Genomic DNA, 26029 nt, shown 5'->3' with positions numbered 1-26029 from the left:
GATATATATTTATTGTAACCTTCATTGGTTTCATTGACCTTAGGTAATCTGAAGGTTTCTGATATGCTCTATTGACCTGATATATTCTGACAGTTGATGATATGCTCTATTGACCTGATATATACTGACAAAAGAGGATATGATTCATTGATCTTAGGTTCCTTGCCAGTTACGGATACTTTCCATTGATCTTAGGTTTTCTGCCAGTTACGAATATATTCTATTGAGATCTTAGGTATACTGACAGTTACGGATATGTTACATTGATCTAAGGGATACTGAATGTTTCGGATATGTTTCATTGATCTTATGTTAACTGACAGTTACGGACATGTTCTATTGATCTGATGTATACTTACAGTTACGAATATGTTCCATTAATCTTAGTTATACTGACAGTTACGGATATGATCAATTAATCTGACCGACAGCTATGGATATTACATTGATCTTACTAGATTTACGGGTTACGGATATGTTCCATTGATCTTACTAGGTTTAATGACAGTTACAGATATCTTCAATTAATTAAAGGTTTACTGACAATCACACTTTTTTCCATTGATCTTAGGTTTTCTGAAGGTAACGGATATGTTCCATTGATTTGAGATTAACTGACAGTTACGGATATGTTCTATTGATCACAGGTTTAATGACAGATACGTTTATGTTCCATTGATCTTAGGTTTACCGACAGTAACGGGTATATTCCATTTGTCTTCGGTTTTCTGACAATGGCGGATATGTTCCATTGATCTTAGGTTTACTGACAGATACGTTTATGTTCTATTGACATTAGGTTTCCTGAAGCTACTGATATGCTCCATAGGTATTAGGTTTATTGAAAGTTACGGATATGTTCCATTGGCCTTACGTCAAATGACAGTAACGGATATGTTCCATTGTTCTAATGATTTACTGACAGTTACGGGTATGATCCATTGGTCTTAGGTCTTCTGACAGATACGTTTATGTTCTATTGAAATTAGGTTTACCCACAGTTACGGGTATGTTCCATTGATCTTGGGGTTTCTGACAGGTACGGATATGTTCCATCGATCTGGGATTTTCTGACATGTACGGGTATGCTCTATTGATCTTAGGTTTACTGACAGTTATGGGTATGTTCCATTGATCTTAGATTTTCTGACAGCTACGGATATGTTCCATTGATCTTGTTTTCTGACAGTAAATCGCAAACACCGAATACGACTTATCGTCTTATACAATATGTCGTGTGCCACTAGAGTATCATCAACTATTATCAGCAGCACCTTACCTATTATTCCAAGAGATCAACACATTTCACTGTTGTAGATAGGATTCATTTGTTTTAATATTAGTATGTTATCTGTATCGACGCACTGTAGTTTTCCCTCCATATAATGCGTTTAAAATCGTGACAAGGAAAACTTTATAATTAGTGATATAATACATATATTACTTAATTTGTAAAGCAAACTAATCTACTATACAACATTGAAATTTGACGATGCAACAGTTTGATCTATTATATGCTATTATATCTATATTGCAAATGCCGGGCCCACACCAGGGATATTTTCAAAATTTTAAATCTTATCTTATATTCACAGTATTTTTTACATTTTTATACCTTAATAAGTATCCTGGATTTTGATGGTTGAATATTTTGTGTATGTCTCATATATTTTATTTCATCAGATGAATTTTGTTCATATTTCAACACCTCCTGGTTATACACACAAGAATATCTCTGTTTACCCTCTCTGTCGCGGTATTTGCTAAAACGTTCATTAAACGGAAACGTTAAATGATGTGTGCGCTTTACCAAAATGCGACTTATTTTACGTCTTGATAGCGTCGGCCGATTAATGTAATTAAAATGTTGAATGCTAAATTTATCCACCTCTATAAAAATTCGGTGTAATCAAACAGATATATCGTGCTGATGAGAGGCATTTGCGAAAAATACGAGTCTAGAGAAGACATATCTGCTCAAGACTGGTAATTGTTTAATAGATGTGTTTAATACGTATTATTGACTAGTATTTGTCTTATTTCGAGCCGTTAGGTGAAGGACATTTCTTCTCAAGACTGGTACTTGTTTAACGTATCTTATCAAAACAGATATACACTGTTGTTTGTGATTTCGTCATTTTTCGTATTTTGCCATGATTTTATTCGTCATTCTTCGACTTATGAGTTTTAACTCTCTGATTGGTATCCTCCACCTCTTTTTTTATGTTCGCAGTATATCTATAAGATAACAAATAATTATGTTTACTTAGATACAATTGGACAAGAAATGAAAGACCTTTTGATACCAGTGGTAACGATAACAGAATGGTTTTGCTACAAGACTCAGGGACCATTGTAATGAATAAACCAAGACCAAAAGATGAAGGAATATTCCAGTGTAAAGCTTACAATCATTTAGGAGTGTCAACATCAATTAACATTAACTTCCGCCAAGCTATGCTGGAGGACTTCCCCTATGGGAAGGATGAGACTATCACTGTCATTCCTGGTCATTCTGTTAAATTACGCTGTACACCACCAACCAGTATACCAAAGGCCATAATCTCGTGGCATATCCGGGATCCGAGAACTCAGGCCACGTCGGCTATAAATTTGGATAGAAGAATCACTCAGGATTTAGAAGGTGAGAATACCATACTTGATAATCAACAGAATAGTTGTACGAAATATGCAAACATTGTAAAATGTACACGGTTTCTCAGTAGTTTAATGCTGCAAATAAATGAAAACAATACGTTATAAATTTTATGCGTCCGAAGCGCTTTTCTGGATTTACCTTCAAGATCAGGAATGCTCAAAGCCGAATATTTGAAAGCCAAGGATGCATAAAACCGAAACAGTTAAAAGGTATATAATCAAAAATGACCTGAAATAATAGCCAAATCCTTCTAAGACCAACTTTGCCTGAGGGAGTTGAAACCTTAGTTTCTTTATAATTTAAAAATTTGACCATTGTGATTTACATCAAATCGTGAAATATAGTCCGGAATTAATATTATAAAAGGAAATTTGATTTTCATCATTAAAATATCAAAATCAATTTTATCAAATGAGCGAATACTTGATTTTTGTATATATATATTTTCTCTATAGTTCTTTTCAAATGTAAAAGTACATGCAAGACTCATTATTTTGTCTTTTGGAAGTGGGGATTTTATGTTTATTTTGAAGGTCATTTGTCAAAAAATATTGGTGCATGCGAATCACCTTATCGGGTGTGACCTTCGATACCCTACTCAAAAATATATTTTGAAACTAATTTTATTCGTATGTTCACTATTTCTGTCATTATATTAGAAAAAAATATCTAAAACCTTTTCAGGCCGATTATATATAACCAATGTTAAAAAGGAAGACCACCAAGACGGCAAACCTTATGTATGCATGGCCCAAAATCTGAAAATGAGGAAGAATTCGTTCTCACATGGATACATTATCGCACCAACTACCAACAGTGGTGAGTAACATGCAATCATATGCATATACACTATTATTGTGTTACTTTGACGCATTATTTGTGTATAAGCTATCAATAAGGTGGATATAATTTGGCTATTAGAATTTTTATTTAGATACTTGTAGCAGAGTCGAATTTTTACTGGGAGACATTATTCAAGGTACTGGCAGTTGTGTCTAGTAAGTTGCTAAAACAGGGCTCGTGTTGCTCAGTCTTTAGTTTTCTATGTTGTGTTCTGTGTACTGTTGTTTGTCTGTTTGTCTTTTTCTTTTTCAGCCATGGTATTGTCAGTTTATTTTCGACTTATGAGTTTGAATGCCCATTTGGTATCTTTCGCCTCTCTTTTAAAAGGCATATTCTGGCTGTGTAATTTCACGTTAGGAAAATGCTTAACGTACTGAATTCAAAAGTAGGTAATTTGTCATATAAATACGTGTATATATAAAAATAAGGATATGTGGTACGATTGCCAATGAGACAACTATCCACCAAAGTTCTAATGAAGTGGATGTCAGCAATTATAGGCAATCATATTTCTTATGATAGCAATAGGTTTCCAAAGAAATACGTGTTTTAACCTGATGACAACATTAATGTGCCAATTCTCATTGGAGTTCCTCGATCTGCTTCTGAATGCTGTAAAGTAATCACCACAGATTCAGCTCTTTTTCAGACGCTTCACTTAGAATGTGTTCTGTCGAGATATTCGTCCTTTCCTTTAAACACAGTCTTTCCCATTTGTGGCCTTCGGCTGTTGTCTGCTCTATGGTCGGGTTGTTGTCACATGATACATTCCCCATTTCCATTCTCAATTTTATTTCAATCTTATTTCAGATGACTATTGGTTAGACTTATAATTGTTTTAACAGCTTATTGGCAGAAATAAACCGTACCTAAATAAAATAAATACGTTGCTTTCTATACCCACAGAAATGAAAAAAAAAACTTTGAATAAAACAGTAAATAACATAATTAGTTGTTCAAAGATAAGCAACAATACTAGTTATAGAATTTTCACATTTATACAGAATTTCCTTTTACTTTTTTTATACTTTCAGGAACCAGCGATAACGTAGCTCCACATTATTTATGGTCGACACCTCATGGAATCTTCGGAATAATTGGACAAGAACTGAGAATTAAGTGCATATTTGGAGGAAAGTACGTTGGTTGTTAAAGTTCAGTTTTTCTACATGAAAATAGAAAGGTCAAAATATGTAAAAAGGTTATACATATGCACAATATCTAACATCCACTTTTAAATTATAAGTGACAGTAGTTTGTTGATGTTCTGAACTCGTAAATCTATTTGGAATATAAATAATATGAAAAATTAGAAACTTTGCAAATTACAATGTACTGATTCGATTTTGAAAAATAAAATGATGCCACTTATAAAAGTATACGTAATGCTAGTAGTATACGATATCTGCAGATAGAACAAGCATTTAATGACAAGTAAAGACACCACTGTAAAAGTACTCATAAGAATATGTATATACACTACTACTTTACACTTGCATAGCTCAGATTCCTTGTCAGGGTTTGGTACACGACTGGTCCTTTTGGGTTTTATCAGCTCTTCAACGTTGTATAAAGTTTTGGACTTTCAAATATTTTACTCGAGAATTACCGAAGAGACGTTAATGGTCAAAATGCGCATCTGGTGCAATACAATATGTACCGTTACTGTAATTACAAAGTAAATTTATGGTTCATTTAGTTTTGTTGTTTTATAGTCCTACACCTGAGGTCCATTGGGAAAATAAAACTGGTCCAATACCAGACAATCGTAGAACGCTGTCACTTGGTGGACAACAGCTATATATTTCAAAGCTTCAAATGACTGATAGAGGCAGTTATACTTGTTACACGACGAGTGCCATTGGACAAAGACAGCAGCGAAATATAAACGTCATTGTAAAATGTAAGCACACTAATATGTGGAGAGAGAGAGAGAGAGAGAGAGAGAGAGAGAGAGAGAGAGAGAGAGAGAGAGAGAGAGAGAGAGATACGTCATTGTAAAATGTAAGCACACTAATATGTTGAGAGAGAGAGAGAGAGAGAGAGAAAATACAAAAGGTTGATGTGAAAAACCTTTATCATTTACGGTAGATGATGAAATATAGAAAGAACTCATTTATCTATATCTCTGGGTTCATGTAAACCAAAAACATTTGTTCTTCTCAAGTTCAACAAAATCGGTATTGAAATTAACCAACAAAAAGATATAACGGTACTAACAATTATGATGCTCGGTGTTATGTAATATTTTCTGTTGCCTAAGGTATGTTTTGTGGCAGTTTATGTTACCTAAGATAAAGTTTGTGTTGCCTAAGGTATGTTTTTATATGTTGTTGATAATCGTATTTTGCATTTTTATTTTTTTCTTGGGATTAGGGGTTTGTCTGAAAGATTTTCTGAATGTTGCTTACTTTATGTTGACGTTGAAACGGCGGTTTAGATTAAACTTACTGTATTTACAGCTAAGCCTTACTGGATGGAGGACGGCAAACCGACGGATATAGAGAGAGGCGTAGGAGAAAAAGCTACTTTTATATGTAGAGCAGGCGGAGATCCAACTCCAGATATTCAGTGGTATATTAATGGTGTAAAATTCAAAGGTAAGTTTTATATCAACGGGCGATAATGTGGTATTTTAATGATGTTTTGAGGCGACTTTGGCACAACAAAAAAGCAGACGATACCAAGAGGTAAATTATATAACAGTTAATACAACACTACAATCAATATTAAATATCGAACACTACACAAACTTTGGTGGATCAAAGTGCTCAAGATGGGTAAGCAGTTCTTGCTCAACTAGTGACACCCGACGTGTTGCTTGTGACTGGTGACATCCGTCGTGTTGCTCGTGACTGGTGAGATCTGCCGTGTTGCTTGTGACTGGTGACATCCGTCGTGTTCGTGTTGCTCGTGACTGGTGACATCCGTCGTGTTGCTCGTGACTGGTGACATTCGTCGTGTTGCTCGTGACTGGTGACATCCGTCGTGTTGCTCGTGACAAGAAAAATCCTGCGATAGGTCGTAATTGTTGATGTAATAAACGAGTAAATGAAGCATGATTGTTGCTACGAAAAATGGAACGATCCGTGGTCATCTGGGTATAAAACGAACCAATTTTCAAACTTGCCTGTTTTTTTTCCCCATTATAAAACATTATAACATCTACAGAAATACAGAAACAATATATATACATTATAAATTTTATATGTAAAGATTTTTTTATTCGAATACCGATTTCGTTTACACCTTTAAATTCCGTTTTTTCACATTTCAGTTCATTAAACGGATCACCACTTTATATCTTTTTTGCTCAGGTGACGTTAACGCTTGCTCTTCTTTTTCATTTTATTACAGACGCAAAACACGTCACTATAAGAGATGGCCGACTTATCAAACGTGATGACAATAATATAACTTTAATAGATTTGAGACTTGGTGATGCAATGGTTCTACAGTGTAATGCTTCTAATACCTTTGGTTATGTGTTTGCCGACTTCTATCTCAACGTGTTAAGTAAGTACTTTGATAACATTATAGAATAGATAAACAGTCAATAAGTAATATGAAATTGATTATTGCTAAATACGTACTTGTAATGCATTCATAACTGCATGGTAGTCATTGGATGGTTTTTATTTGACAAAAAGAACCATCAAAATATAACAAAATGTCTTAATTTGTGCTATATAAAAAAAAATGTAATTCAATTATTATTTTGTTGTTAATTTATCGTGATTGTATACATTATATGATATTAACTGTTTTTTTTTTAAATACCATTATTTGTGGATCTTTCAACACGGACTTAATTTCTTATATTCCTTCCGTTTATTATTTTCTAATTTATTAGTAAGATGTATCCGTCAGTCAAAAATATCTTAATCTGATTTGGAACTTTTCTTTGGAATTTCTTGTTTTCAGTGCCATTTAACTTCATTATTGATTTCGGCCTATCAACTGGTTTGATTCGAGATCCGCTGATGAGTCTTATTATGGTCTTATTTTGTTTTTTTGTGTCTTAAAGCTTTAACAATCATGTGATATCGAACTTGAAATTTTATGCATAATTGATATTAATAGATGTTATATTGTGAACATATACAGCTTTATTCTTAAGCTTAGAAGTGGGATATTGGGGAGCCCGGTTATGTTAACATCATATATGTCTTGTAGAGGAGAGACCACAGTTCATCAAAGGGCCAGTAAAGGAATTAAAAGTGGCAGAGAATACAGATGTGCATCTGACATGTCAGACCAGTGGTAAACCTGATCCTATCATAACATGGTTCAGAGGGTCACAACAAATAACTGGTGGTAGGTACCAGATACAGCCTAATGGAGACTTACTTATTCAGGTAAGCTGATTCGTTGATTCATAATACCTTCTGATTTGTAATTACATGTTATGCCTTATATTGGATCGTATTGCTTTAGTTATCTTGTATCCTACATATATTCACATATAAATTTATTAGTTGTAGGTATATTTCAATTAGACAGTAATCCAAATGTACAATCAAACCCAAAATCTTTCTTGCAATGGGGTCAACATTATCTTTTTTCTATATTTGATTAGATAAAAAATAGAATTGACGATATATTAGTCAAATATAATTGCATTGAGTCCTTTCTTATTGTTTAGAAAGTTGTGCTGTCTGATGCTGGGAATTTTACATGTGAAGCCCAGAATAATGAAGGATTTGATTCAGACTGGGGTGTGATGATTGTTAGAAGTATGTATAATTTACAGCCATATCCACAACACATTCAGTTGATATATGAAAAAGAGTAGTGCAACGGACATTCAAACTCATAAGTCGAAAAATAAACTAACAACGCCATGGCAAAATACAAAAAAAGACCAAAACATAACACAGAAAACTAAAGACAGAGCAACACGAACCCCAACAAAAAACCAAGGATGAGACAAGATGAACACACGCATGGCACATATAGCTGATATATAAAATAGATAAACGCAAATAATGATTAATTTTAGTTTAATAGCAAATACAAACTTAAAATGACTAGGATCATTTGAAAACATCTATAATGGCAATATATGAGGTCTGCTCAAACGTTTGTTATTTACACGTTGTCGTTTCGTTGTAAAGAAATGATATATGAATCGTCAGATTTTTTGATTGTGTGGTGTTTAATCAATGATCAATCCTGTACAAAATCATGTACAAAATGTATACTGCATGGTAGACTGGTACCCGGCCGTTATTTTACAAACTGTATATTCCGCAGGCATACTGAATATTTTACGGAGGGAACCAACCTAACTGCATGGTAAATTGTTGACTGAGCGGATATCTATTATATACTTATATGATAACATGACAACAAGAAACTAAATGTATATTGAAAAAAAATATTTACACATGAATTGCGCAGACATGAACTTCAGATGTATACGGGAAACAATCCCGATTTTTAAACTACGGAGGTTACTACTAATGAAGCAAGAAATAAAGATCGTCTAATGAGTACAGGAGTTTACCACTTGTTTTCGGTGTGGCTCCTGTAGCTGAATCTTTAATTTTTAGTTTTTCTGTTTGGTGGACTGTTGTTTGTTTGTTTGTTTGTATTTATCTGTTGGTCATGATGTTTTTGTATTTCTTTGGTTGTGATTTTTGATTTGCCATCGGTATGTTCTTTCTTCTGGTTGAAAAATAACATAGACCTCGCAGTTTCCCAATGTCCAAACAGAAGCTACAATGTTCCACTTGATGTGAATACATCCACGATTCAACACACTTAACATGACACCTATCAATATCAATTCAATTCACCTGCAGAGAATGCAACCTGGTATCCTAATACAGTATACATTGGCAAACTCTTTTAGTTAAATTTTTGTAAAAGTCACATTAATTCTTACATAGGATCAACAAGGATTGAACAAAGTCCGAAAGATTTAGAAGTTTTCGCAGGAACAGATGCAAAATTCACCTGCTCTGGTACAACAGACTTCGAAGAAGTAAGCAAACTCCGAGTTTATTGGTTGAAGGATAGAAAGGAAATTACACAAAGCAACCAACGAATGACAACCAATGTACAAGATAACTCTTTAACTATAAGTGGTACTATCAGTAGAGATTCGGGATTTTATACTTGTGTTATAACTAACGAATTAGATCAGCAAGAGGCCTCTGCTATTTTGACCGTTAAAGGTATGTGTTATATGTATAAGAATAATTCTGATATAGAATCAAAACAAGTATGAGTGTTCAGTGTTATCAAAAATATATATTTCGATTACACTGGATGGTTATAATGGGCAACTTTTTAACTTTAACCAACAGAATGTTTTTTTATTCAGTGTATGCATAATGAACTATCGGACCTCTAATAATATACTACTATAAAATAATACGAGGGTTGGCAAATAAAATTCTTCAAACATTAGCATAGTATTGTATGGAAAAAACAGAAAGAAGCTTAAGATACATAGGGGATTTCGATGTCAGATAAAACAGATTACGCCATGGCAAAAAAAACGACGAACGGACAAGCATCAATAACAAAAAAAAAACATTACATTGAAGACAAAATATAAGCAACACAAACACCACGAAAATTCGGGGTGAACTCAAGTGCTGCGGAAGGCTAGGCAGTTGCAGCTCCACATGTGGCACATGTCGTGTTTCTCAAGCTAGTAAAATCAATTGTTAAGTCGCTTTCGCTACTAATTTGTCACAATAGTAAAACAGAGAACTGGATTGTGGTTGCGACAAGTGGAACATATCCGTAGTCAAATGTCACACAGACATTCCCTAACGACCAACCAAACTATGATGGCGTCTGTAAAACATTTAACTTTTCTACTTGGAATCCTTTAATATATATAATAGCTTCTTTGGAATACTATATCTCCTGGGAGATATATACTCAGTATGCAGGCACTGCTGGGATATTGCTACAAAGAAACGGAAAGTTCAACAAAACAATCAAAAAATCTCTTTTGTCGTAAAGTTTAGTTCTCAACCAACTCTTATTGTCAATTTCTAGATGCAACTGTATCTTCGTATCCTTTATTTCTAGTTCATATGAATAGATGCAGTCAACAGTGTCACCCAATTTTGAATTATTCAATAAAAGGGCATCATCTTTACTGAAATTGACATTGTCGTTGTGTGTGGAATAAACTTATGTTGCATACATTGATCATTAATTTTCGAATATCAGATTGGGAACTTTCGTATACTGTCAACTATTTTTCAGGCTGACTTAAAAAGAATAAAAGTAACTCCGCATTTTCCTTAATAATATACAATAAGTTATATTATTATATGGTATTATGTACTCTGCCTTTTCAACTTCTAGACAGGATTACCATTTTTATTGTTAACAATTTATTTATTTGTTGTCTACACTGTATCAATTGTTTTATTGTTAATATTTTCGGTAATGGGGATAATCCCCCAAATAACGGAATTCTATTTAATATAATACAGACAGACCAGAGCCACCAGTTGGTGTCCACAAAAAAAGATGCATAAATAACACTGCTACAATAACCTGGACGAAGGGTGGATTCAACAATGCTCCCATTCAGTACTTTACTGTAGAGTACAATACTTCAGTTGAGACTGACAGATGGGTATTTGCAGTTACTGCTAATCAATCTGCTAATACTATTACATTAGGATTACGACCGGGCGTTAGTTATAGCTTTCGCCTCTTGGCTACAAATAAAATTGGTATAAGTGAACCTAGTAAACACAGTGAGATTTGCACAACAGATACAGCAAAGCCGTACAAAAATCCCGAAAATGTAAGGGGAGTCGGCGATAAACCGGGATATCTTGTCATCGAATGGACGGTACGTTTGATTTTGAATAATATATTCTTTATAATACATTGTTTAAAACCTACCCCTGTCATTTTTCGTTTGTGCAATTAGTAACTTTTAGAATATTCGAAAATCTTATAAAAAATATGTTATATTCAGAAATACCCACCGTTTCACAGAAGTCTTATCGAACAAATAGTAGATAGTAGTAAATCAAAGAATAAGGCAGTCAAGACACTAAGAAATTAAATGACATTTCAAAACTAGGTACACATACATCAGTACTAATTCTAACATTGTAGTTATGTGTTCCTTTTGGGGGTATTGTTGAAGTATTTGGAAAGATGTAATACGTGTAATAGTAAACTACTAATTTTCAAATAAAATATCATTAGTGGTTCATGCATGTAATTTTTATTTATCCAAAGTCAAATAGAATATACTTAAAATAAACTTTGAAGCACCAAATTCAAGAACGAAATAAAAGCTTATATAACATTATACAATTAATTCAATAATAATGAACAATTTTTTTTATATTTGACCCCGCTGACAACTTTCCGATAACCATCACTATACGTTGATTTTACCTTTTTTTTTTTAAAATAAGGCAGAATTAGAAAAACATGTCTTGGATGCTGTTAAGTCATGATAGTTTAATTTTATGATAGTGCAGTTTTAAACACTGTCAAAAATAGCTAATCAATAAATGTTTGTAGCTTATGCCATTTGACGTGAGACGTTTTATTTCGTATTGTAGCCTATGCCCCCTATTGATCATGGTGGACGCAACTTTAGATATGTTCTCAAGATTTCGAAACGTGGAAACGTTGTCATAGATGTAGTTAAAACAATAACAAACTGGCGACAGAGCAGATTTGAATATCTTTCCAATGACGTATATACACCGTATAATGTGTCGATACAGGCCGCCAACGAGCATCAAAGTAGTACAGCACAACTAATACCAGAAATCATTTATTCTGGAGAAAGCAGTATGTGGTACTAATAACTATAACAACACGGGCTGCATTTTGCATTTATGATGCAATCTACCTAACCCTAACTCCAACCCTAACCCTAACTTAAACGAAGTAAATGTACGAAAAAATTATGAGGATGAATTAAGGTGACAGTAGTTTACCGGTGTTCAAATTTCAAAAATCGATTATGAAGAGACGAATCAAGGTAATAAACAAAAAATGAGGGAAACGTATGAACCCCAAAAAGGAGTAAGACAAGGTAAAGGTCTCCTGATATGAATGCATTATCCACCATGGGAAATCACACTCAGTCAAGATTAAAATAACAAAAATACCGAACTCTAAGGAAAATTCAAAACGGAAAGTCCTTTATAAAATGGCAAAATCAAAAGCTCAAACACATCAAAGGAATGGAAAACAACTGTCATATTCCTGACTTGGAACATATATTTCCTTATGTAGAAAATGGTGGTGATACAATCGGGAAAATGGCCATGAAATTACAGATCAAACGACTATATTGGTATCTAAAGATCTAAGAGCGCGAAAAAAACCGGATCCTTTGCTTTAAAAGAGTCACCAGAGATACTAGGCTTATTATTTTGTACTCCAAATGAGCGTTTCGTCTTCATAAGAATGATCACTCGAATCAAAACACGTGCAAAGCCAAATCAAATATAACGAAGTTGTAGAACAATAACAATCGAGAATTCAGAAAATATGTTATCCTGAAAGTGACAAAACAGTAAGCATCATGGTCCTATATCGTTCATGTATTATCACCATGATAGCTACAAGACTGCAAATTCACAGGACATCAAACCCGACAAAGCATTAAACAATTCAGAAGACATTAAACACATTTATAAATAAACAACCTATACCAGAAAAGAACATTTGCAATGATCCAAAATCTCTAAAATTTTCTATTGTGAATAACTATTTGTAACATACTATTCAATTTGAACAAAGACCCCCCCCCCTTTCCCTTTTCCCTTATGATATAATAAGAACGAGAGAAACTTACGTTGATTAGACAAATCATATGTCTATAATTGTAAAAAACAAAAGAAAAAATGTGCGTTTAGTAATAATTCTTGTATCAACCTCTCGATAAATAATCTTGGATTGCCGTTTACATTTTATTTTCTAATTGAATCAGATTCAGTTGTAATTGAGTTTATGTTTATGCAAACAGTCCGGTCAATACTGGTAGAGGACTATCTTAGTTGGTATTGCAATATATTTCTAAATGATGAAATAGAGATGATTTCAAGTCTGACAACTTGAATAAAAGTATCCAAGTACTTAATTCACACAATAACTTCTGACTGAGGAGAGAAATACAAGTATCGAATGATCATCGTATCTATCTATTTAATCTTAACAACTTTTATTATTTTATTTTTTTCTCATGTCAGAACCTGGACCAAGTATGAAGATCGACACTTTTGTAGTTGACAATGCTGATCTTGCAGAAAATTCCGCCACTTTCTATTGGAGCTGGGACATGAATAATAATGCTCAGCTTCATGGAAAATTTAGAGGATTCAAGGTATTTATGTTATACTAATAATACATAAATAAAACAAGGAAGTGGGTGATAAAAACCAATATTTGACCTCTAAAAAGAAAAAAAAAACCCAAATAGTTCCTTTTTTAATTGTTTTTCCAATATTATGGAATTAATAAAAGAATGGGACAATTCAGTGCAGAAATGTTAACTGTTACGCAAGGAAAATAACCATTTTACAATATACATGGACACATTTGACATGGAGTCACCATTTTATAGTTTTTGGCACGCCGATACTGACATCAAAAATTTTGTCTACGGACGCCTTTACGACTTGACTGACCGTTATGGAATATCTTTGTCATACAAGACTAAGGATATGTTCAACTCGTTGAAGACATAATCCCATCCCCATTCTGATATCACTGAATGTGACATATCAAAGGAGTATAATGTGCAATGAATTACACGACAGGTGACAAACGTGGATCAATAACTGCTTAATACACTGTAAATCTGAGCTCATTCCATTTTTAGCACACCTGGCTTGAAAGGCCAAGTGAGCTTTTCTTATCACTTAAAGTCCGGCGTCCGTCGTCCGTCGTCCGTTAACTTTTACAAAAATCTTCTCCTTTGAAACTACTGAGACAAATTTAACCAAACTTGGCCTCATTCATCATTAGGGTATCTAGTTTAAAAATGTGTCCGACGACCCCGCCTACCAACCAACATGGCGACATGGCGAAATTTGCAGACAAATCAGACAACCCGTAGTTGGGTTGCTGCCCCTGAATTTGTAATTTTAAATTTTGCAGTTTTTGATTATTATCTTGAATATTATTATAGATAGAGATAAACTGAAAGCATCAATAATGTTCAGCAAAGAAAGATCTACATATAAGTCAAACATGACCAACATTGTCAATTGACCCCTTGAGGAGTTATTGCCCTTTATTGTCAATTTTTAATAATTTTTCGTAAATATTTGTAATCTTTTACAAAAATCTTCTCCTCTGAAACTACATAGACATATTCAAACGTTTTGATGATTTTGCAAAATAAAAATGGAACACATCAACCAGATGATCAGGGATTGATTGTATGCTTGAAGTGTAGATCATTTTTTTTATTTATCCATTCATGAGGAGGTAAGGCCTAGTAGTTGATATGGTGAATGAATTAGACAACCTGTATGCGTAATGAAATAAAAGGAAGCAATGATAATAATAGCTTTAATGCTATGAATTGTTCACTATATTAATCAGAAGGCTACTGGTATAAATTGTTCACTATATTGATTAACAGGTTATAAATTGAACAATATATTAATCATAGGCTTTAAATTGTACACTATATTTATAACTTTTCAGTAATGTTTTAAATAATTCAGATTCAGTTTTGGGTAAAAGGTATGAAAAGAATAACTTTTAGAGAAGATGAGATTTTGGAGAGGGATATGAAACCACGATATGGGTCGGTGAAAAAGAGATCAATTGTTGAATATACTTATACCGTGAGAAACCTTTTACCCTTTACTATTATGGAAGCTCAGATCTGTGTGATGAATACGTATTACGTCAGTGGACCAAGTCCAATAGTGTCATTTGTCACAAAATCCGGAGGTAAGAGTTATTCTCCTTTTTGTAAATATATCAGTACAAAAAGGTCTTTATAATGCAGCTTAGGCCGACGAGGTGGATGTATGTTCACTCATTTGCTAGTGTTTCATTTTATTGGAGATCCATCATCATTCGAAAAGGCAGCGTTTTACAGACATTCGTTATGGCATATAATAAAAATGTGTTGAAATTGTTTTGTCTTTGCTTTAACGAATGCAAAGTCCATTATAATAGCAGATAATATGTTAAGTTTATAAATGACTCGGCAATAACAACATCCTTCAACCTGTCAGTATTTTCTTCTGTTGTTCTTCACAGAACACATTAAATGGTTGTTTTGTGCATTTGTTGACACTTTTTGATTTGTATGATTTTACAGGTGTTTTCATTTTGTCTTTCACTAATTTGTGTTATTTGGGACAGAACGTGAGATACTAATAGATAGAAAACTGATGCACAATAAAAATTGTCAATTTACATGTTAAAGTGAAAGTGGTAACTTGATTATACTTTCACTTATGTTACTGGTGATTAGCTGATGAATAAGTATTGACTTAAAACGCCTTTCTTTTTAAACGGTACAGCATGCATTAGAGCCAGCATTGGCAAACATTATTTTAATAATTTCATATTATATAAAAATATACAATTTTAGTACCAGGACCAGTGGAAAATTTACATCCAGTTCTTATAGCAAGTAATTTCATAGAACTGACATGGAAAAGACCAGAGCTTTTGAATTCACCAATCCCTGACGAAGATCTTACAAATAGCTATTTGAAAGGATATGACGTAGGATTTCAGACAGGTAAGGCAATAGTATCTCATATTTCTTATTTGTAAGTAACTGATACTAAAATGTTTATTTTCTCTGACCTGCTTGTTGCTGATAAGAATATTTGACATACGAGACCATAATTAGTTATTAACACCGAAACAAGCCAACAAATAAGTAAAGAAAATATATGATATAGATGCAATCAATTTTGTCATTGAATATTTGAAAAAAGGAAAATTCCCCGAACAAGCAAGCGCCTATCACCTGTGTTGTTTGCCGACTGCTACATCAACTAGTGTATGGCGATTGTTCGGCGAAGAGCTTTCTAGAGCAATAGGTTTGTTTGCTATGATTGGAAGTTTTCTTTTTTTTAACGACATTATATATTCATTCACCACTTGTTACATTGTTACTTCAAGAGTCCAAGCTGTTCTTGGTGTATTCTGTAATATTCCACTGATTACCCAGGTTAGTAATCAGCTGTTGATATATATGTATATACACATTTCTTGAAATACAATTGTACAAAAGTTTTATGCATTATGTTTTTATCTTTTCAATTGTGTATACTTCTTTTTAGTGACTTCAGTAATGGATTTAATTTCATTGTTCTGTTTTCGTTATATCTTTTTATGTATTCCTAAACAAAAATTTGATAAACATTTACATTTGTCAATTTCTGATTAGATACATAATATGATCAGTATATAGAAAAACCTAAAATTTTTAGGAAATAATTTAAACCAAAATATATTTTGACAAACATCTTATATCCAAAGACTATTTGCTTTAACGATACGCTAAAATTTAAATTTTTCTCATTAACTCATGAATACTTTTCCAAAAATTTTTTGAAAATCGACAAGAAATAAAAAAGTGGTTATAATCTTCTTCTTCGTTACATTTATTACATAGACCGTCGTTCTTCTGTTTCCATTTAAATAATAAGTGTTTTGTTGGTAATATGAATGGTAAAAGTTTCCATCTATATATTTTTAACGTGTCCTCTTCTAAATAATGAAATATGAAAAAAATATAATTGATTAATACTAATGTTCTCATTAATTTGTAAAATACGCATCCATTTACTAACAGTTCAGTTTTATTTTTACAAATTGACTTGTATAATATGTTTGTTGAAAAACTTGAAGCCTCAATGTAATTACCTTTCCAGATCAATTTATGTCTAGGAATATTTAAAATACTCTTAATAGAACTTTCAGACTTTAACATCTGAAGCCAGTCCTTTGGGATGGCTTTTTCAAAATATTTATTTCTGCTATCCAATTATTGTTACATATGGAAGTTTTCTTTAAAATTATACTTGCCAAATTTCAAGTGTTGACTTTTAATGAAACTGGTATGGAACAAAAAAATACTTTTATTAGACTGTATATCTAAAATTATGATATACGGCAAAAACCGACAATTTGAGGAAAACAGGAGATAAGATCAACACTAAAAAGTGTATCCTGTGAATGAATTGCATACAACTTTTAAATATGCAGGAATATCTTCAACACTAGACACAATATGGAAATAAAAAAAATATAAATGAATTTCAATCACAAAAATTGTCGAGGTCCGTGAAATAGGATTAACAAGTAATTTTCATCATTGTATCATAATTCTTTATTATTATACAGTCAAAGGACTTGAATTGGGACAGATGCAAGAAATGGATCCACAAATAATAGATCCACGTGTAACAAAATGTGTATTAAATGGGTTGACATCTAATAAGAAATATAGAGTATATATGTGGGCAAGAACAGAAAATGGCCGCGGTGAACAGTCCTTCATTGAAATAACGACAGCAAAAAGCACAGCAATGGGTATGTTGCATGATATTTAAAGACAAAACAAACAATTCATTCATGGTAATATGTATAGGTATATTATAGTATTGAATAGCATAGGATATAATATATTCCACAGAATTATGTGGATCATCTTGATAATTTGTAACGTTGTGATTTGTCTCATTTCTTTAAACCCTACATCAACTTAAAATTCATTATATTTCAAAATGGAACACAAAAACACAAATAAACAGCTAATGTTAATTGTTATTGAAAATATACAGATAATTTTTATACAGTTTCCTGATTTCAGATGTTCCATCATTTTTCGTCAGAAATGTTAATTCAACATTCTTCAACCTTACATGGACGATGGTAATGAATAAGAAATTTGGTACTGTTGCGTTTGTAGAATATCGTATAAAAGGTGAGTTGTTATTTTGATTTATTAATGTGTGAGATCATATTCATATTTAAGGATGTTCGCTCCTCTTGATTTTTTTGCCAGATTTTCGGAATCCTCTTGTTTAATCCATGTTTTGCCATTAAAAAATTTTGTCCACCCTACTTTTCTTTTCATAATTTTATTACATATAGTTTTAAAAGCCATATTTGAAAATCTTACAAAATCCTTGTTATTTTTTCATAGTTTTTTAAAGAGAAAAGCGGACAATCTTTAGTATAGAAAATCTAGAGATAATCATTTCCCGCCAAATTTTCAGTGGCTTATATCTCGAAAACAAGCACACGGACCCTTAATTTTTTTCTGCTTTTTTAGTTCCTCTAATTTTATTCGAGCGTCACTAATGAGTCTTTTTTAAACAAAAGTCTTAAGCCTGGTATCTACGATGAGTTTATCTCAAATGTAATGGAGTATTACCGAAAGGTATTTAAACCGATATATAATATTTACTAAGTACCATATATGATTTACATATCTCAATTACCACAGTTATTTTACGTCGCTATATGAATGCAAAATCGTATATCACAGAGAACGTAGTAATCAGCAAAGGCCGTTTATCTACATATCATGTTAAACATGTTTATTTTCCTGTTTTGTACCTGTTTTTATTTGACTTTTACTAAACACAATTTCACTACTGTTTAACTTGTTTTGTTGTTACCCTTTTGGTTCTAACGTTCTATATTTGTGGGCGTTTCTGATGAAGGTTTTTTTTTTCAGAAACACATGTTGTTTGCATGGAAATCCTCTCGTATATATATATATATATACCAAACTGTGCTATTTTTTATTACATCGCGATGACCGTGAGGGCATTCCGATGTATTGCTATCGCCTAGATTTCCATTATGTTACTTTCATTTTGGGTTTGTAACCGATCTATAAACATGATAAATACGCGGATATTAACGAGTGCAAAATAACATTCCTTATCGTTTGTTATAAACACATTTCTTCAATGAATACTGATAACAATATTTTTGTTAAGAACATAACTTAATAATATGAAAATGTTTTGTCGTTAGATATATATATATATATATATATAGGTAAACAATCATTGAAATGGTAAAGCATGCGGAAGAATATCTCAAGAACATTTTGCGATAATCCCGGCAAGGACCGGTAACTCTGCCTGGAAGATTGTTTTTGCGGGAAAATATGAATGCCTACTCATATCCAATCTGTTAGAAAAATCGAATTTTTACAGAAGAGTGTCCACCGTGTACTTGCACTGCATTTTTATTAGAATAGTAGAATAGAATGATATACAAATGGATGAAAATGATATATACATGAAACTGTTATATTAATATAATATATAACAACAAACCAGTGTATACTGATTAGTATCACTACAATATAATAGTTATTACGGTGAGGTTGAATTTTCTGTCATTTATTCATCATCCACGCACGAACTTGTCTCAGAAAAAAAATATCTCTGTACATTAACCCCAGTTTCAGGTATAGAGATGTGATTTTTTTCTGTGACAAGTGCTTTTGAAAATCCGGTCATCCGATGTTCAGTACTTCAGTACTTTGATTTACCTACATGTCATTAGACTAAATGTATTCAGCCAAATAAATTTGAAGGTTTGGAACAAGGTGAAATGTATATAACTAACTTTGAATACTCTTGTGATGACGAAATATATTATATTATACAGGTACATCTGATTGGCAACAGTCTGCACAGGAATTTTCAAAAAGCTGGATAGGTGTGAAAAAACTGCACCATGGAACATCATACGAAGTCCGTCTGGCTGTCACCAATGGCGGTAAAACATCAAAGGGTGATATTGAAGTTATTCGGACTAAGGGAATTTGTAAGTTTGTATCACTTTAAATATTTAACTAAGGGTCAAATCCAGTGATTTCTTAATTGTATTGATAATGACATTACAATACATTAGGTATCTTTGCAAACTAGAATAATTTAAACTGACGAATGAAAGAATTCAAAAAAATAAAACTTATTTCTCAATTATGTGTGCATTAAGGCAAAACGTTTTAGATAAATCACAGATGATTATATTGTCGCGTCTGATACTCTCCGATTATTGTTCAATTCTTATTTCTAAAGCGTCATAAAATCATGTGAAAAATAGATTTGAGCCTATTTATTCCATCCCAAAAGCATTTTTTCTTCAGAGTTTCAATTTCTAGGGCAGTCTTACATTTAAAATATAGGGTATGTAAACGAATTTATCTTTCCGACTATTTTATTGTGGGGAATTAAGACTTTGATATCACTATTTTCACGCAACATTATAAACAGAACATTCAATTATTTACATTGAGAAAGTCAGCGTCTCTCAGTTATATTTTTTGTCAAAAACCACTCGCCCCATATGGAATTTACTGTATATATCGTATAAGGTTACAATCACATTTACAATCTCTAATTTTCTAAACTCAATACAGTTTTTCTAAGATACTGCTTTTTGCTCTTTTGTCATCATCGAGAATATAGGAAAAGTGAATACCCCACCACCATAAAAATGTAAAAATAGAAAGATTGTTTCGCAACGTACAGATACTTCACATTATTTTTTTCAGTTAAAATATCTTCCTGAATATGCATGATTGATTGATTGTTGGTTGCTTAACGTCCAGTGGCAAATTGTTCTGAATATTCATGAAACACTTGTCATTTGACACTATGGAAACAACAATCAATGGTATACATGATATAACTTCCCATTTTGATTCTTATATAATATGAATATAAAGAGATATTGTTTATACGTCAATCAGACAGCAACCGAACGACACAAATAAAGAAAAGACACCTAGAGGGCAATATATAGAAATTATCACATGTCTTCCATAAACAGCCAATTCTTAAAATTACGAAAAACAATAAGATTATAGATATGACTTACATTAACTACTGACAAGTTATAAATAGGTAATTATGTAATTCTCTTTTCAGCTGCTGCTTACAGTTTAGGCAATAATTTTGCTTGGTTCATTGGACTTATTTTGTCTGTTCTTATTCTCATCGCATTATCAACTTATATTGTGCTGATGTATAAAAAACATCAAGAACCTAAACGAAAACAATATACAGGTATGTTTTCAGGTTATATTATCAATAAATATTTTTATAAAAGCCCTTTATAGCTTGCTGTTCGGTGTGAGCCAAGGCTCCGTGTTGAAGCCGTACTTTGACCTATAATTGTTTACTTTTTACACATTGTGACTTGGATGGATAGTTTTCTCATTGGCACTCATACCACATCTTCCTATTTATATGTGTTAAAATGTAAGTCTAGATCTGTGGTAGTGCCTATCTGAACATTTTTCTATGTTAAAGAAAGAACAAAATACAAAAAAAATAATTACACTTTATAACTTACGTTTGGTACGTCTAAATGTTAAGGATTTCCCTCATTAGCGACATAAATAATTTGAAAGCAACGGATGTTTAGATACCTTAATACACGAGAAGCAACATGACCAAAAGGGGCCAAAAAAAATCAGAATAGCCAAACTCAACAAATCTCAACTTTTCCGTGGGAGTTTCAACCTTAATGCCAAAAAACAGAATAGTCAAACTCAACAAATCTCAACTTTCCCGAGGGAGTTTCAACCTTAATGTTAGTTTCTTCATAATGTTTGTTGGTTGCTTAACGTCCAGTGGTTGTTTGTTAATAAACAATAATTAATTCCAAAAATAATTTATGAAACTTTACTAATAAATACAAAACACTGAGTGCTAAATCGATCACTAAAAGACAACTTAACGACAATGGAATGCCAGAAAATGAAAATCCCGACAGAAATTGATGTTCAAAGTTTTATGTCTGAATAACACAAAAGTCATGAAAATAGATTTGATATACAATAAAGACATAACTTTATTTGAAACAATATTTTACAAAAAAAACTTTGGAAAAATACTAATAAAAATAGTCAATTTTAGTAACCTGTTTTTAAATGTGATAACATTCATCTTTTTCTTTCAGCTCCTCCAAGGAAACGAGTTCAATATGAGGCTACTGGAAGTGATAGGTAACTGTGTATATATATTTAGAATTTAAAATTGTATATTTTCGAAATTCGATCTTCATAAACCCATAGCATTGAAATATGGGGAATTATAAACAATAAATTCATTGCACAGAGAAGCAAATGATAGGTAATGAAACTTGCGGTCATATCCCTAAAAAGATATAGACTTACAAATAACTTTAATGGTAAGACCGAATTGTCAATAAACTGAAATTAGGCCCATATAACATTTGTTATATCATACCTAACTGTGCTATATATAAACTCATCATAAATACCAGGATTAAAATTTTGTACGCCAGACGCGCGTTTTATCTACAAAAGACTCATCAGTGACGCTCGAATAAAAAAGTTCAAAAAGTCCAAATAAAGTACGAAGTTGAAGAGCATTGACGAATCAGAATTCCGATGATATATTATACGAATAGGACGAACATACTGCTGTTGGGACTATTCACTGTGTGCAAGTACGCTAAAGTCCAAAGCTTTTTAAAGCAAAACATATTAAAACGTAATATTGAGTTAGATTTTTATTTGTATACAGTAACTGTTTAATTTCAAATAATTAACTGATACATTACTTAGGACTGAAATTTTAGATATAACTTTAAGTGTTGATAAGTTTATGAAACATTTTGTGTAGAGGTTACTTGCTACGAAAAACGTAAAATAATCGCATTAATTTGATGTATATTAACTTTTGCCCATGCTAGGTTTAAAAGTTGTCCAAGCTAAGTTTAGAATAGATCTGGGTTCTGGACAAATTATTCCAGAAGCTAAGATGAAGTGTCAAATTATTTTACAGTAGACAAGACATTGTCCATAAGAGTTCAGGTTCATTGAACAAAGGATACGACAATTATACTTACAGTGACAGAGATTACCCGGATGACAGACACCATGACGATGCCTATGTAAAGGATTATAACAGAGGATATCGGGACGACGATGACAGATATGCAGAGGAAAATCAAGATAACTATTACGACGAAGAAAAAAGGAGATATGACGATGATGGTTACGCACGACGTCAACCACCTTACGATGATGACAGATACGACGATAGGTACGATGACAGATACGACGAAAGACGCGACGACGATAGACACGATGAAAGATACGATGATAGACGTGATGACAGTTACGATGATAGGCACGATGAAAAATACGACGATAGGTACGATGATAGGTACGACGATCAGTATGGTAGAAGAGATAGCCATAATGGTGACAGAAGATATTCCGATGATGACAAAGGAAGAAATCAAGACTACGATAGTCACGGCGATAGGTACAATGATGAAAATAGGCGATACAGTGATCGAAGCGTTGAGAGACAGTATGCTGAAGATGAATCGTATAGACCATACTCAAGAAGAAATGATTATGACCGAACACCAAGCTATGAAAAACGACCGTCAAGTTTCACTGAAGATGTCGACCTGAGAGAACCGGCCAAATTTGATGCTGATGGCTCCCCAATTGATGATAAACCATCAAAATCGCCTGGAAAATCTAGTTTTGTGTAAAAGGACGTAATTCACTGTTGAATGTAAATATTGGTGTTATAGTTAGGAAGTTCATCTACATTAAGCTTCTTAGTTTTCTGTATATTGAAAATTAATGCAAAACGAAAATCTTCGTAAAAGTCAAGCAGCAGATACATTCATTTTAGTAAAACCTTTTTTCATTGTATTTTCTCATGTTACATTAATTGTGTTATGCCGGTAATTTTCATTTAAATGATTGTAAATATCAAGGAACGAACAGTTTTTTATTATATTATTCGCTTTATCATATTGAAATACGCATTTGTAATAAAATATTTAATATGTAATCGTTAGTACTTCAAAACAGTTCTTTGTTTAAGGGCATTTTGTCTTGGATACATTATTTTTGTTAGTTGTTATTAGGGATTAAACTTGCTTTCAGTAACTGCAGTACTCTCGGATCGGTACTTTGTGTCTTTAGTGTTTTTGTTAGTTGTTGGTTTCGATCGATCTGATTGTTCAATCTCTTTTCAACTGATTTTAATATTTTGTTCTTATGATGTGTTGTTACACCACTGTCCCAGGTTAGGGAGAGGGTTGTGCGCCCGTAACAATGATTAACCCAGCCTTATTTTGTATGTACCTCTCCCATGCAAGGTGCATGTAATGCAGAGGTTGTCGTTCGGTACTGTACATCATATTTGTTTTTGTTTTGGACAAAAATCAGGCTGTTGCTTTTATCATTTGAATTGTTCAATCAGACCACATCCCCTTATTTTATATTGCGATTTATTACTCTTACTTGTAAACTCGTTGTTCTCCTGCATTAACATTAAATGACTTAAGACATAACATCAGCAGTTGTAAAAGGGTGATATCTTTAAGATTTCCATTTTATGAACAAGCCATTCGCGTATATTATTTTTAGGTACTAGAATTCTGTTCAGGTTGAATTTAAAAAACTATGATACAGTTTTGAAAAGAAAATGATCTTATGGCGGACTACCTTACCAGCAATCTCGTATCAGTCTGTCGATACATATGTAGACATTTTCCAGTTAAACAGTATCGCTTTAAACAATAGATTTTACTTTTATTCATTAAAATAGACAGATTTATCTTCATCATAATTTTTTGTATTAATTGTTTTTGTATGTAAACTTTCAAAAAAAATTTGCATCTATGAAACATTGGTGCATGAAATTCGTCGATAAAAGTGGAATCAAGGAGAATAAGAAACTCTATGTTGATAAATATTGAGTCTTCCTCCATCCATCCCTTCCCAAACTCCTTTTTCTCAAGCCCATTTTTCCTTTTACAATCCCAGTTGTTCCTGTATTGCCCATTTTCAGCCAATCTATTCTACTTCCCCGCACATTATCAATCTGTTTTGGGGAAAGGAGGGTTGGAGGTACATGACCACATGTAATTTGTTCTTATAAGTGTTTGTGTTTAAGATATTTTATCTCAGTGTTTGTTTAATCTCAGTGTGTAATATTTTGGTAAAGTTTTGACGAGAACGGCTAGCCACAGACCATACCAGTGATATTGCGTTTTCATCTCATCGACTTATAACATATCTTTATATCACACCTGTTTAGATATTTTCTTAATTCTTAACATTTTTTTCGTAAAAGTCTTTTCCAATTTTAACAAATTGATATTGATATAATGCAAATGAGACAATACATGTATCCACCAAAGTTCAATTGATATTTCTTAAGACTGGACACGACTTGGAGCTTGTTCTATTGTATAGTCACCTGTTTATTGTTAAATAAAATTGAGAATGGAAATGGGGAATGTGTCAAAGATACAACAACCCGAACAAAGAGCAGAAAACAGCACAAAGCCACCAATGGGTCTTCAACACAGCGAGAAATTCCCGCACCCGGAGGCGGGCTTCAGCTGGCCCCTAAATAGAAATGTGTACTAGTTTACTAAAAATGGACGTCACACTAAACCCCGAAACATATAAATGAACTAAAATTAAAAAAAACATATAGGACTAACAACGGCCAGAGGCTCCTGACTCCTATACCTCTAGCC

The 26029-nt window shown here is 32.7% G+C and overlaps 1 protein-coding gene across 1 annotated transcript; it reads left to right on the top strand.

Annotated features, from left to right (window-relative positions):
- Nucleotides 1-3353: 3353 nt before the first annotated feature.
- On the top strand, nucleotides 3354-24327 carry LOC127719497 (neuroglian-like). Its single transcript, XM_052225644.1, has 19 exons — nucleotides 3354-3478; nucleotides 4537-4639; nucleotides 5218-5405; nucleotides 5965-6102; nucleotides 6860-7018; nucleotides 7679-7860; nucleotides 8148-8238; nucleotides 9397-9684; nucleotides 10969-11336; nucleotides 12067-12301; nucleotides 13711-13844; nucleotides 15196-15427; nucleotides 16080-16232; nucleotides 17849-18037; nucleotides 18318-18431; nucleotides 20141-20299; nucleotides 21409-21546; nucleotides 22445-22490; nucleotides 23362-24327. Exons 1-19 carry the CDS (start codon nucleotides 3406-3408, stop codon nucleotides 24017-24019), a joined length of 3648 nt encoding a protein of 1215 aa, XP_052081604.1. The 5' UTR covers nucleotides 3354-3405; the 3' UTR covers nucleotides 24020-24327.
- Nucleotides 24328-26029: the final 1702 nt, after the last annotated feature.

This window comes from Mytilus californianus, unplaced genomic scaffold, assembly GCF_021869535.1.
Source record: "Mytilus californianus isolate M0D057914Y unplaced genomic scaffold, xbMytCali1.0.p SCAF_11, whole genome shotgun sequence".
NCBI lineage: Eukaryota > Metazoa > Mollusca > Bivalvia > Mytilida > Mytilidae > Mytilus > Mytilus californianus.
Note: the sequence above shows the minus strand (reverse complement) of the source record. Positions and strands in the feature narration are given on the sequence as shown.

Bases quoted from the DNA above. Each gene is read 5' to 3' on its own strand.
- LOC127719497 (XM_052225644.1), top strand. From the start codon at position 3,406: ATGGCCCAAAATCTGAAAATGAGGAAGAATTCGTTCTCACATGGATAC. The intron at 5,406-5,964 runs GTAAGCACACTA...CTGTATTTACAG, and splicing joins TATAAACGTCATTGTAAAAT to CTAAGCCTTACTGGATGGAG. The intron at 9,685-10,968 runs GTATGTGTTATA...AATATAATACAG, and splicing joins TGCTATTTTGACCGTTAAAG to ACAGACCAGAGCCACCAGTT.